Source organism: Brienomyrus brachyistius, chromosome 23 (genome assembly GCF_023856365.1).
Source record: "Brienomyrus brachyistius isolate T26 chromosome 23, BBRACH_0.4, whole genome shotgun sequence".
Taxonomy (NCBI): Eukaryota; Metazoa; Chordata; class Actinopteri; order Osteoglossiformes; family Mormyridae; genus Brienomyrus; species Brienomyrus brachyistius.
The window spans coordinates 603,100-615,833 of record NC_064555.1 but is presented as its reverse complement, the minus strand read 5'-3'; the positions used below and the strand labels follow the sequence as shown (position 1 = coordinate 615,833).

Below are 12,734 nucleotides of genomic sequence, written 5' to 3'. Positions count from 1 at the left end.
TAAATAGAACAAGCTTTTTAAAAGAATCTATTTGAGCTATACTTACACTGCGGTTCTTTTTAAAACAAATAATAATAAAAAGCACTTTAAACACGTGTTTAAATCACGATGCTAGATGTATTTATAACTTGTTAGGTGTTTTAAGGAACTGAGGGTGTTCGGCAGTAATATGTTCAAACTAAATAAGATTCCTTGTTTTGCTAAAAGCTCTGTAAACGAGTACTGTGAGGGAAATTATTAATTCATAAAATATGTCAATATTTTTATCAATTAATTTAATAAACTTACAAGCCGGTCCTGAACGACATAGCAAGTTAAAAACCCAGGAAACAGTCTGATAGGCTGCACTGACCTCTACTGGAGAAAAGGTGTCACTGCGGCAAATTTGTAAGTAGCGACGCAAGATCATCAAATTTTACTCCGAATACAAAAGACATTAAACTGACACTGACAATATCAATGAATCCCAATCATAAACACTACATTTTTCGGACTCGTTAGCTCAACATACAACGCAGGGGTTTTGCCCAGACTTAGCTCAATTAACCTCTCACCTTTCCCACCAGTTTTTGTGTTTTTTTTGTGACTGGTGTGCTTTTCCATCATCCTGTGTAGCAACAAGAAGCGCCTCTTCCATTGGCTAATATGGAATAGAGACGCTCATTGTCATGATCGCCTCCATTGTATGCGCTGCTTTGTGCTTGTCCGGCTGAGGTTTGAGGCGGAGAGTCCCACTGTGGAACTGGATAGCATTTCGTATCTAGGGCAATGAATGATAAATGAACCATTGGTGATATCTGAGTGTAGTACATGCCATTACAAAAAACAATGACCTAAAGAAGGGCAGGTATATTTGTTTCATCAGATTATTAAATGCCATTCTTTATTGTCATTTCTTTTTTGTATTAATATTGTATTGTTCTGTCCCAACGTAATTTCGACAGTAGTCTTTTGCACTTCCTGAAAGGTATGATTTGTATTATCAGCTGATTTACTGCTTAACGTCCATTAAAATGCACCAAGAAAGTTGACGCCATGAACAAGATGGATTTTGAACTTCGCAGCACCTGTTTACCTGAAACAAAACGTCACTCGGAAGACGGGGCGTGTCCACAAGCCATATCCCGCATTGATTTGCATATTAATGACGAACACAGTCAGACAACCAACCAGAGTAGCATAATTATCCTTTGGCTCCTCCTCTTTTGGAGCAGTAACATCCTGCTTGCATCCCTGCGTTGGGCGTGTTTCTCACCAGCAGCAGCAGTGCGTGATAAGCCTCGCACATCATTTTTGTTTTCTTCTATAGGATATATATATATTATTTTCCGTTTTGTGAACGAAATTGAAAAAGCAGCTGTTATGGCGTGCATTGGATTTTCCTGTTCCAAGAATTGCCTCTGCGCCTTAAACATCCTCTATGTTGTAAGTACATCTGTTGTTATATATACTGCCATATGGAAACCATATAACGGGTATCGGGTAATATCATTTGGGGATGCTTTTGGAAAGGATACCGTGCTGCCATCTAACATTTTCAGGGGGTGTGTTGATTTATACAGTCACTGGCTTGTGCCTTTCATCATTTAAGCCCTCTGCGTTCATTGAAATTAGATTTGCAACGCAAACATCCAGATCTAATGAAGGAATAAAAAAATGGGTCAAGACAGCTTAACGTAGTGGTCGTCTGTGTGTTGTTTTCTGAAGTTTACATTCATGATGCGTGCGTCTCGTTTCTGTTCCTGTCGTTAATACTATAATTTGACATTAGAAATCCCCGCACCTAATATAAAGTATTATTTTTTGTTCCAGCGGTTTTTAATCTGTAGTATAATTACATCAAACAAACGATTACGTGGTGTGTATTCGTTTGGTAAGACGCCTTTGTCTACCGCAGCATTTTGTGTTTAAAATTGTGGATAGATAGTTACGATCCATCGGACTCATTGTAATGCAACTAACCTTTGGCCTTCAATAAAACGAGGATTTTGAGACATCTTGTACCTTGCTTTCAATAAAAGGTAGATTCACTGGTGATTACTGGGATACATTACATCGAGTTCCTTTGTCACATAAATTAGGTATCTGATCTGATATTGTTTGTTCAGCGTTCACACAGCAGTGCATTCATTCTCAGGTGCACCAAGCTAATCCAAATAAAAGCGCAGACTGTTTTCTGTTCATTGGGCCGGTCAAAATGGTCTTTGCAGAGTTTTCCCCCATTGCATCCAACGCTACAATTGCAGGGAACAAAAAAATAGCAGGACCGAAGCCCTGAGCTTTGTCATGAGCCTCCTAGAAGCCGTGGGGATGTATCGCTAAAATGTCGCTAGACTTACAGAATAATCATAGTTCAGGACTCATCTAATTAGCGTAAACATTTGGGGTTAAAAGGTGACGAACTCTGTGACGGCTGTTTTACATTTGGCCACATTTTCCTTTGAGAAATGCAGAGTATTTCTCTCTGCTTAATAGAGGATGGTGGCGTTTCCATTCAAAACAGATACCGGTGGCCCATATCAGCACTGTGACTGATATGTGTCATGTGCAGAGAGCTAAAAATATGTCGCTTAACATGACTGTATTTATAACACTAATTTAACAAGCCTCACAGAGTATGCGTGACGGCCTGATGTTACCTCGCGACTCTGAGGCTCTCTGTGGGTGTGTTAATTTGCCATACCCTCCCTCTGTTTGCTTGTATTTCTTCCCACAGCTCAGGAAGATTTAGGTCAGTGATTTGCTCTATAAGTTGCCCATAGTGTGTGTCTTGTGGTGGATTGGTGTCCTGTGATTGTCTCCAGCTCATTGTGACCCATTTTGTAGTGGTATGGATGGATTAACACCTGAAATGCTGTTTTCGGTTAGAATAGTCTTTGTCAAGCATAATTGTTTTGTCCAGTTTGCTAAATCTTCTGAAACCACCGTGATGTGAAGGGGACTAGCCAATAATGATTGACTCCTCTCCCCCCTCCACAGATGGTGAGCCTGCTGATGATTGGCATTGCCGCCTGGGGCAAATGGTTCGGCCTGGTCTCCAGCTTCCGGGTGGTGGGCGGGGTCATTGGCGTGGGGGTCTTCCTCTTCTTTGTGGCACTGGTGGGGCTCATCGGGGCCGTCAAGCACCATCAAGTGCTGCTCTTCTTTGTATCCTTTTCTGATTGGACGTTTCACATCTTTCGTCTTTCTCCCTGTTGGTCTTTTCGCTGGAGAAACGTCATATTTCAGCACTATCACAAAAAATAAAAGATTAATTGGAAAGAATTAAAAGAATCCAGTGCGAAAGACACCGTGTTTGGCACAGAAATATAGGCTATTCGGACTATTCTGGAAGGAATTTTCATTCCTTATTTATTCTACCTCAGTAAATTTTTTTCAGAATTTCAAGGTAAGCATGTCGCCGAACAGCCCGTCCCAGTGTGGAACCATGGGATGTGAATGTTAAAGGGGTTTTACCTACATAAAAGCCCTTATGTCTCTTTCTCGAAAAAGTCAAAGGTTTATTTCTGGCTGTTAAAGGGACTGTTTCTGTGCAATAGTCACGCGTTTCAATCATTAGTCAGATGCTGTTTTAATACTGTTCATATTTCTAATTATACGCTAAAGTTAAAATGCACTGATATTTTTGTGCATGTGTTGGTTTTCATATGCTGCTAGGATTTGTCTGGTTAGAGATACACAAGCAGCAGCATTTATTTGTGGTTTCTGAGGACTGACGTGGCTTTGGGTCTGGCTGTGGCTTTTGGGTCCCGGTGCCATGTGGCATGTGAGCGCCCATATCATTCACACGTGTCTATGATGTGCAGTGAAAGGCTTTAACTGCGCCCACAGTACATGATCGTCCTCTTCATTGTGTTCGTGGTGCAGTTCTCTGTGTCCTGCGCCTCTCTGGCCATCACTGAGCCCCAGCAGGTGAGTGTGGATTAAGCCCGTCAGTGTTTCCTCTGCCCGACGTCATGGTTCTGCTGTGTTCTTCTCCTCACTGGGCCATTAAAGACGAGGGGGGGGGTGACCCCAGACCCCAACACGGCCACGACGCGCAGACTCTCCTCCAGTGAATAAGGCCTCTTTTGTTTTACATTCTCCTGTTTTTGGGCTGGCCGAGGTATGAAACGGACCTCTGGACCTCTGGCTCATTGTCTATTATTGAAACTTCAGGTCCACAGTTTTGATTTAATTAGGTTTAATTCCTGTGATACTCAATACACAACTAGCTTTCGTTTTGTTTGTTTACATTTTATAGTTATAGATTAATAGTAGATAATACTAAACATACAAACTACTACGAATAATAACAATAACAGGAATCTTAGCATGTGTGTCTTCATCTTAACACATTCATAATATATTTTTTACCCTACTTGCCCCCCTGGGTAATTACTGCTCAGCAGCAGAAGCCCTCATTAATATGAGAGTTGTTTCATTTTCGGGGGTGGGGTTGGATTCAGCCCTTGTGTCCTTGTCTTTTCTCAGGAAGAGCTGCTGGAGGTTGGCTGGAACAACTCTGTGAACACGCAAAGGGACGTGGAGAAGAGCCTGGACTGCTGCGGATTCTCCGCCGTCAACTACAGTGGCGTCTGTGGCGCGGTAAGGTGCCCACTCCGTAACGCGTCATCGTGCGTCGAAAATCGGAAAACGATCCTCTGCAGTCGGCAGACCGCGGCACGTAGCACGTGAATCACAGCTTCTCGGGTGCCTGGGATGTTATCAGCCTGGCTAATATTTCTGCGACCAGGGGTGAAGGCTTCTCTTTGATCTTTCCGCGTTTCAGTAACACTTATGCGACTTTCCGGAATACTCTAACTGCTGACTGTCTGCGGCAGTCAGGGCTGGCCTTTACAGTCAGCTAAACCGCTACGCCCCCCCCTGATCTGGTGCTAATTCCGCAGGCCTGCTTCCCGAACCACACGTGCGACTTCTGTAAGGCCAAGATTCAGAAGCATGCTGGTGAGGTGCTGCAGTTCGTGGGAGGAGTGGGGCTCTTCTTCAGCTTCACCGAGGTATGAGCAGCTCGCAGACGTGCAGGGTCGGCATGCGCACTCGGGCTGCTGACATCATGGGGCTCTGCGGATGTTCTGCTTGGTATCAGAAGGTCGCGGGTTCAAATCCTGTCGGCAGAGTGATTTCACCATTGGGCCATTGAGCAAGGCCCTTACGTAGTGATGGCTAAATGAGGCTTCATGAACCATTTACTGTATTTTTTTACCCCTTTAGATGATGCTCTTGGTTTGCTTTGGGGCATGCTTTGAGTCCTTATTTAAACAGAGAGCACCATCTAGTGGGGTTAGAAAATACAGCAAATGGTTCATGAAGCTTCATTTGATCATCACTACCCTCAGCCTCCAGTTGCTCCAGGGACTGTCAAACCCTGCATTCTCAGCTGTACATTGCTTTGGATAAAAGCATCTGCTAAATGGCTGTAGGAAATAATAAATAAAAACATTGTATGGATAATTTGTATATTGTAATAAAGGTACAAAATCACTAAAACAGCACTGTGAATCAGGGGCATTAAGGAGCAGGAAGGGAAGCAGGTTTTAGTATTACTGATAACAGACTAACTAATCATCTTATCAAAGTGCTGAATTAGCTTTGCATGCAGCTGAACGAGCCTGGATGTTTCGTGATTGGCCAGATTCCGACGACCTTTAACGCAGTCTGACACTGCAGCGAATCGGCAGCCGTGCTCCGGCGAACCGCAGGGGCTCTGTCCAAACAGCAGCAGCACTAACGGTGATGGGCTCTTGCTATATTTAGCCTCCTGAGTTATTGGCACTGTTCCTGCGGCCTAGAGAGCAATCACCCTGACTGGGAACAGGCTGCTCCCTCACGCACGAGCCTCGACGGACCCTCCCACTCCCCCCCACTGCAGAACCCTGTTTGCGTGACATCATACAGTATTATTCATTCATGAAATGCCTCAGAAAATACTGGCAAAATATCAGTCAATCTCATCTATTACACCTAAATATTTAATAAGTTGCCTCAGGTTATTTTGCATGGGACAATTCATTAATATTTCGGTGTCCTTTCTGCGCTACCTGCATAGAATTCCCTTGCACTGCCTTCCTCCCACAGGACGGCTCACATTCTTATCCTTTATTAATAATCATTTGCTTGTCACACATTAACAAATGACAATGCAGCATCCCCAGCCAAGCCTCCTGACACTGTTACGAAGGTCAGGATCCGTTATGAAACTGAGGAGTCTTTTAGGTGTCACGGTGGTGCAGTGTGTTTAGCAATGTTGCCTCACACCTCTAGGATTGAGGGTTCGAGTCCCATCTTGTGGGTCGGTGTACAGGTCTGAGGGTTAAGACAGAAGGTGACCGGTTCAAACCCCATGGGTGTCCATACTAATTTCACCATTGGGCCTTTGAGCGTGACCCTTAACTCCCAATAGCTCCAGGAACTCTGCTTCTCAATAATATATCAGCTCATGCAAAATAAAGAAATGAAAATGATTTGATGCTAATTCAAGAGATAGCTGTGTGGCAAAGGTTTTTCTAGAAGTGAGCTAAATTAATGGGACGTCCGACTTTCAACCGGCTGCACTTCCAAAGAGTGTGATAAATTCAATTTTTAAAAAAGGTTTACGTTTGCAGGTCTTACGGAAAATGGTCTTTGCAGATTTAAACAGGCGGAACAGATTTGAAGGCACACGAGTATCTAGCAGCCTGACCATCTAAAATGAACATTTACTTTAAATGATTACTGGATGTAAATCAGACTTCTATGCAGATACTGCTTGTCACAGCTTCTGGAACCTTCACACTGTTTCTTTTTAGGTGTCAGGTAAAGTCTGTTAACATCTTCAAGCGCCAATCGATTTATTTCAGCAATGCTAAGTGTCTACCAGTATGCACCATTCTCACTGTCGTCATTTTGCTATTCGCTGTAACTTTATGTTATTGTATTTTATCTGTCTGCATTGCAAAGCATCCTCGAGTGTGAGAAAGGCGCTATATAAATATAACTTATTAATACTATTATTCTTTATTTCTTTTAGATTCTGGGAGTGTGGCTGACCTACAGGTATCGGAACCAGAAGGATCCCCGTGCAAATCCAAGCGCTTTCTTGTAACTTTGTGTGTTTGGGTTTATATGGGGTTTAATCGCTGCACTATTTGAACTTTTTTGAATGTTTTTTCTTTATTTGTAAATGAAGTCTGTCTGCTGGACTTCATTTGGGAGGCATCACGCTCGTTTGTGCCGCTGACCCGTCTCGTGCCCGAGTAGCGCATTTCAGTTTGAGTGGCTTGTGACGTGTGCTCCAGCGCCCCCTACAGGACACTCTGGAACCTCCGAGATAACGAAATGCGTCACTGCAGACAACTGGATAGGACGCTTGGATGCCGCCTTTTGAAAAGCATGGCCATGAGTGCAAAGAACTACGCCAATTATTATCAGACATCCCGTAGAGTTCATTCTGGGGGTAACAGCTAAACACTGCTAATCAGGAATGCTGTGGTAGTGTAGCATAGTGTTGAAAGTGCATGCCTGACTGGTTATTTTTCACTATGTTCGTAGGGTGTATCTTAAGAAGTGCAATAAATGAAGAAGGCTCTGCTGTGTATATGCATACTGTGCAAACTGTTGCCCGTGCTCAGTGGGTTTTGACTCGCACTTCTGCATTTTGTGTCTTTGCACACATTAGTATGTATTAACATTCTCTTTTAAACCCAGTGTCACTCCATGTTAGTGCATTAGCTGATGAATTTAGTTTTGTTGATTTAGATCGTAACTCAGTTCTCAAATAAAGAAAAAAAAGGAATCTAGGTTAATTAGGAAGTAGTGGCTAGTCTGGCTGTGTTTGTAGTTGCTATATTGACCTGATAATCCATTATTTGCTGCTCAGTATTTGTGCGAGTGAGTTATGGTGTGTGTGTGTGTGTGTGCGTGCGTGTGTGTGTGTGCGTGTACAGCCCTGCCTCAGTCTCTGAAGAGCGACATCTGTTCGCTTCATTCTTGCATGAGTCCTTTTATCTTGATGGTTCTGTGAACTACGTACCTTTAAACTTTGTAAACTGCAATTAAAAAGTACAAGGATTTGATGCACCGTGAGGGGAATCAGCTTTGTCCCACTGCTGTTGCCGTCACGTGACTCCGCTGCCACATGTAGTAATTCCGGCGAGCTCCTTTAACGTCTAAATGTTCGCTTTGAATTGGGGACACGGTTGGCTTGAGGACTGAGGCCTAGAAGTTACCTGACCAGTGCATGTGCTAAATGGGGTGTTGCGATGTCTTTCTGAGTGCTTACTGTACATTCCATGATCACATTCCACAGAGGTTAAAATGTTTTAAATGGACTTACGTGGGTTGTTGTCAGTGAAGAAAATGTGTCAGCCGACAAGATAAAAGTTAATCTTGCTTTAAACTCACAATTAATGGAGGTAGCTAGCGATCTAGTTATGAGTGTTTCAGTTGACTAATGATTAAAATTAGTTATTAAAATAAGTTTTTTTTTGATAGAATTTGACGGGGAGTTAAAAAAGTACAAATCTTGAATCATCTATGTGTGCCAGTCAGTTTTAGGAAACTGAACTGGCTCCGTTTAAGATGCTGAAATAACAATGGAGATATTCCATGTGGCTTGGAGGCAAACAGCATTTTTTGCATGTCTTTCTGATTAGCCCTTCACCAAGACCCCCCCTCTGCAAACAATAGGCGATGCATTATGTTTTCTCTCGTTGTAAAAGACTGGAAAAGCAGAGATTGAGCTCTAGATGTAATTCCCGGCTGTGACAATATGCTGCAAGTGCATGTTGCCATAGTTACGCAAAGTCGGGACATGCCCCTCCCACTCAGGTCGGTTCAGTTGCATTCCTACAGCACTCACCCATGAAGACCAGCAGACACGCAGAAGCACTTACATAATGACGTCCAGCCGTTCCAAGTATTACTTGCCGGATACAACAGAGAGGTGGTGGTTTCCATGGGAACGGATTTATCCCTGGATATTCCACAAGCTCATCATTTTGGTAACCCGGCAACCTCTCGCCGATGGAAAAGTAATTTCATTTCACGCCGGCCCCACCCATGCAGACTCCAGTCTCCCCGGGTATCATGTCGTCTTACTTGGCCTGTTCCGTCATTGAATAGACAGAATTATTGACCCGGAGAAAGAATGTAAGCTAAGCATCCAGTGGGGCTCTGCAGAGAGCCAGGATGACGGGCATTAAAAGGCAGTTTGTCAAGGAAATGTTACCGACCAAACTCAGTCGTGTCAGTCAGTGACTTCACAGCCAAACCTGATCACTGGGTCCTTGAAAAACCACTTCTGCATATTTTATTATTATACGTTGGAGCTATTTAACCTTGTATCTGCAGATTAGTGAATGTTATCAAAATACTTTAAGATGACAGAATGATATAGATCATGCTTTCGGCTCTATGAATGGGCTATTTAGCTGTTTTTCCATTAAGACGGCATTTCTGCTTTTATTTTTCTATTAACATATTACATATATGGTCAATTTTATTAAGAAATAAAAAAATGATACATTTGCAAGTTTGCAATCTCAACAAACCATTTATGATCAGCTGTCACTGAGCTGCATGTAGGTCACATCCAGGAGAGAGCGATTAAAGGCAGTAGACGCAGCCAAATAAAGAGACGCGTTTATCAAAAAGACATACGCAAGTAGGACGATAAAACACAACGCATGAATAAGTTGAACAATGGAAGTGTCAATGGAAACTGAAGACGATGTATCCCAGTGCTTGGCTTTTTCACCAGTAAACATTTTCATGACCCTTGAGCCTGAGAACTTGGAGGTCATAGGTCAAAGGTCACAGGCACACATGGTGCTCTTACAACTCTGTCTTCAGCAGCCTCTTAGCCTTCTTCATGTTGCTTACCACTGTGAAACGGAGAAAAGGGCAAATATGGCCCTCATTTACTGTTTTTAAAGGTCTATTTCATTAGTGTGCAGCACACAAGAAATGTTATTATGCTCTTCATTCGCTGTGAATCCTCTCTTATTATTCTGTATTTATTTAGTAACTGACTGGTCCGTTGGGTCATACTCACGGAGGCTGATGTCAGAGGGTTCGTACGCGTATAAGCGGTTAGAGTATCTTCCCGTGATGTCAGCTCTCACAGTCATGGAGGGGTCTGGAAGGAAGGAATAAATGCAACAAACTCTCAGAAACATCATTTGGGAGACACACCTACACTGCTTTTCACTGTGGAAAGTCTGAGCATGCAAAATTTCAGGTCCACTTACCAACGAAAAGGATTCTGGGAACGTACTGTCCGTCAGGGGAAAGGTGCTTGTCTGTGGTCTCATACTGTTGATAAAACAGAACAATGTTATTTACATATTACACTGATTCATCATCTAGCAGAAAGAGTGGCTTAAATGCCAGTGTTTAAATATTCAACAGACTAAACCATCATAAAAATGTCATTTTCGTCAGTTTCATTTTCTTAAATTTTTGTACTCCTAAATTGTTTTATTCTTTTTTGGCACTTCAAACAGACCCTCGTTCATTGGTTAGTGATCGATACGTTTGGCGTCTGCCTCAAAATAGACAAAAAGCAAACATACCACTAAGTTCAGGATGACGAAATCCTCATCCGCCATCTTCTGGATCTCATTGTTTTCAGCAAACACCTTCTTAAGAGCTAGATGCAACAAAGATAACGTGAAGGTGTTACCTCACCATTCTGCGTAATGTCATCTCAGATGCACACAATCTAGTTTCTCAGCATAATTCTCCAATATTCAAGCAGAAGGATGTTTCGGTTTCTCCTAAGTTTCAGTTTTCGTACTGAATTATTAGGAGCAGACAGACTGCATGTTCTCACACAGCCTCACTGAACTTATCAGTGCACTGGCTACTGGGCCACCTTGGAATAATGTACCCACCCAGTTTCGAACCACTTACACAGTCATAGGGACTTATATTTACATTCCTTGGACAAACTGCCATAGAACAATGAAGCAGTGTCAGTGTATCTAATGCCACTGGCTTCTGTCAACAAAATGTGCCTTTTTGTCTCGATAAAGAGTCTTACAAAACAGGGAAATAATTTGAGTTAAATATCTATGATACACACACACACACACATACATACATATATACATATGCATATACATATACTGTTTTATATATCCTAGTCATTAAGTTAAAGTTGGGACATAAATATAGATATAGAGTCAAGCAAAAATGGGGAAGAAGATAAAATTGCATTGTGGGATATCAGGCTTACCCAAGCTGTGTGGACAGTCCTCCAGGTGAAAGATCACCATTACAGGCTTGTTACTAAGGAAACAGAGGAATAATGTATTTAATATATAAATGCATTTAAATGTATACATGTATGCAATCTATGCTATTAAATATAAAATTAAAATGTGTTTTACAGGCAATCAGACTTGCAGAGCCTCATGACTTACTTTGATCTGGATCTGAACAAAGCCTCCTCATAGGTCTGAGCCCAGATGAGGTCATCAGCCCACCCTAAGCAGAGAGGGGGGGGGTGACAATTGGTCAGATGTGTTATACTGGAATAACCAGACCCTGTATGTTGGTGCAGGACCCACAGTGATATATAATCTCTTTATGCATCAAGTCCCATCAAAACTCAATCTGGATCAACAATCCACTTGATGTGGCTCATTCTACCCGTCTTTGTCTGTTTCGATGTAAAGGGAGCAATGCAGTGATAGGAGAGATTCTCAGCCAGTGCAGAGCGAGAGCGTGTGGAGGTATGGAGAGTGGCAGGTGGGACACTGTGGTGAGATGGGAGCAGAATCAGCAGCGGCTCACCTCTGGAGAGCGTCTGGGGGACCCTCTTTGGCTTCGGCGTGGTTTTCTTGTCCAGTTTCCCCAGTGAGGAGGACACAGCCACCAAGACCACCAGAGCAGACAACAACTTCATCATGCTGTCGAGTTAACTTAAAGACAGACACACCATTCACATCACTGTGAAGCTCACAGTCCTTCAAGATGAGGCAATTATCTAATGTCCTGTTCATGTACTGCAAAAAAATAGAAAATGCTACATACGTAAATTTTAGGACTGAACGTGAAGCTGGAAGTTCTTGGAAAAATCAAGAATCAGTGGAGACGGTTGTTTGTAATGCAGTAAACCTGAATGCGATGAAATAGGTCTTTGTCTGTCTTACCTGTTAACACTGCTGCCTTTGTGTACGCGCTGGTGCTGACTTCAGGTCCTGCTCTGTCCGTGCTACACTTTCACTGTGCTTTTATACACCTGCTCACCTGCTGGCCCCGCCCCCAGCTGTGCCGGAATGCGGGAGCCTATCAGCATGGGAGACCATTACGATGCCACAAACACCTGCGTTCAAAAATTTTACATTTGCTTTCCTCGCTGTTTTAATGTTGTTCGGGCCTGATAATGGAAGTGATCTTGGTCTCGTGCACCCAAGCTTGTGAATTTAAATGGGAAGGTTTGTCCAGCAGAAGTTCAAGTAGTGAGTTCTGGCACTTGTCCAAGGACAAGTAAGCATAAATTGGTTTTCCATTAAGCTGATTGGTCGCTTTCCTATTGGCTACGCTCAGACACGTAAGAATGCTGCTTTTTGAATGGGCTTGAGATCACTACAGAGATTAGAGTTGTGAATCGTTTTAAGCCCTTTTACGATTTCCTATATAAATACCTTTCTCAACAGGAACTTACATTTCTTATTCATAAAGTTGAGTGCTTGACTGAATGCCTCACTCAAAGCCACACCTGCAGTGCCCCTTCTAGGTCATAAGCC

At 42.8% G+C, this 12,734-nt stretch overlaps 2 protein-coding genes across 2 annotated transcripts; one reads left to right on the top strand and one right to left on the bottom strand.

Annotated features, from left to right (window-relative positions):
* The first annotated feature begins 83 nt into the window (after positions 1-83).
* tspan13b (tetraspanin 13b) lies at positions 84-8,064 on the top strand. Its single transcript, XM_048992760.1, has 6 exons — positions 84-1,425; positions 2,980-3,147; positions 3,832-3,912; positions 4,474-4,587; positions 4,890-5,000; positions 7,010-8,064. The coding sequence occupies exons 1-6, from the start codon at positions 1,036-1,038 to the stop codon at positions 7,082-7,084; spliced, it is 939 nt and encodes a 312-aa protein (XP_048848717.1). The 5' UTR covers positions 84-1,035; the 3' UTR covers positions 7,085-8,064.
* A 1,541-nt stretch (positions 8,065-9,605) lies between these two features.
* agr2 (anterior gradient 2) lies at positions 9,606-12,224 on the bottom strand. The gene is made up of 8 exons (XM_048992766.1): positions 12,138-12,224; positions 11,779-11,906; positions 11,406-11,469; positions 11,219-11,271; positions 10,554-10,630; positions 10,230-10,293; positions 10,034-10,117; positions 9,606-9,863 (listed from the first exon to the last, which is right to left on the bottom strand). The coding sequence occupies exons 2-8, from the start codon at positions 11,891-11,893 to the stop codon at positions 9,814-9,816; spliced, it is 507 nt and encodes a 168-aa protein (XP_048848723.1). The 5' UTR covers positions 11,894-11,906; positions 12,138-12,224; the 3' UTR covers positions 9,606-9,813.
* Positions 12,225-12,734: the final 510 nt, after the last annotated feature.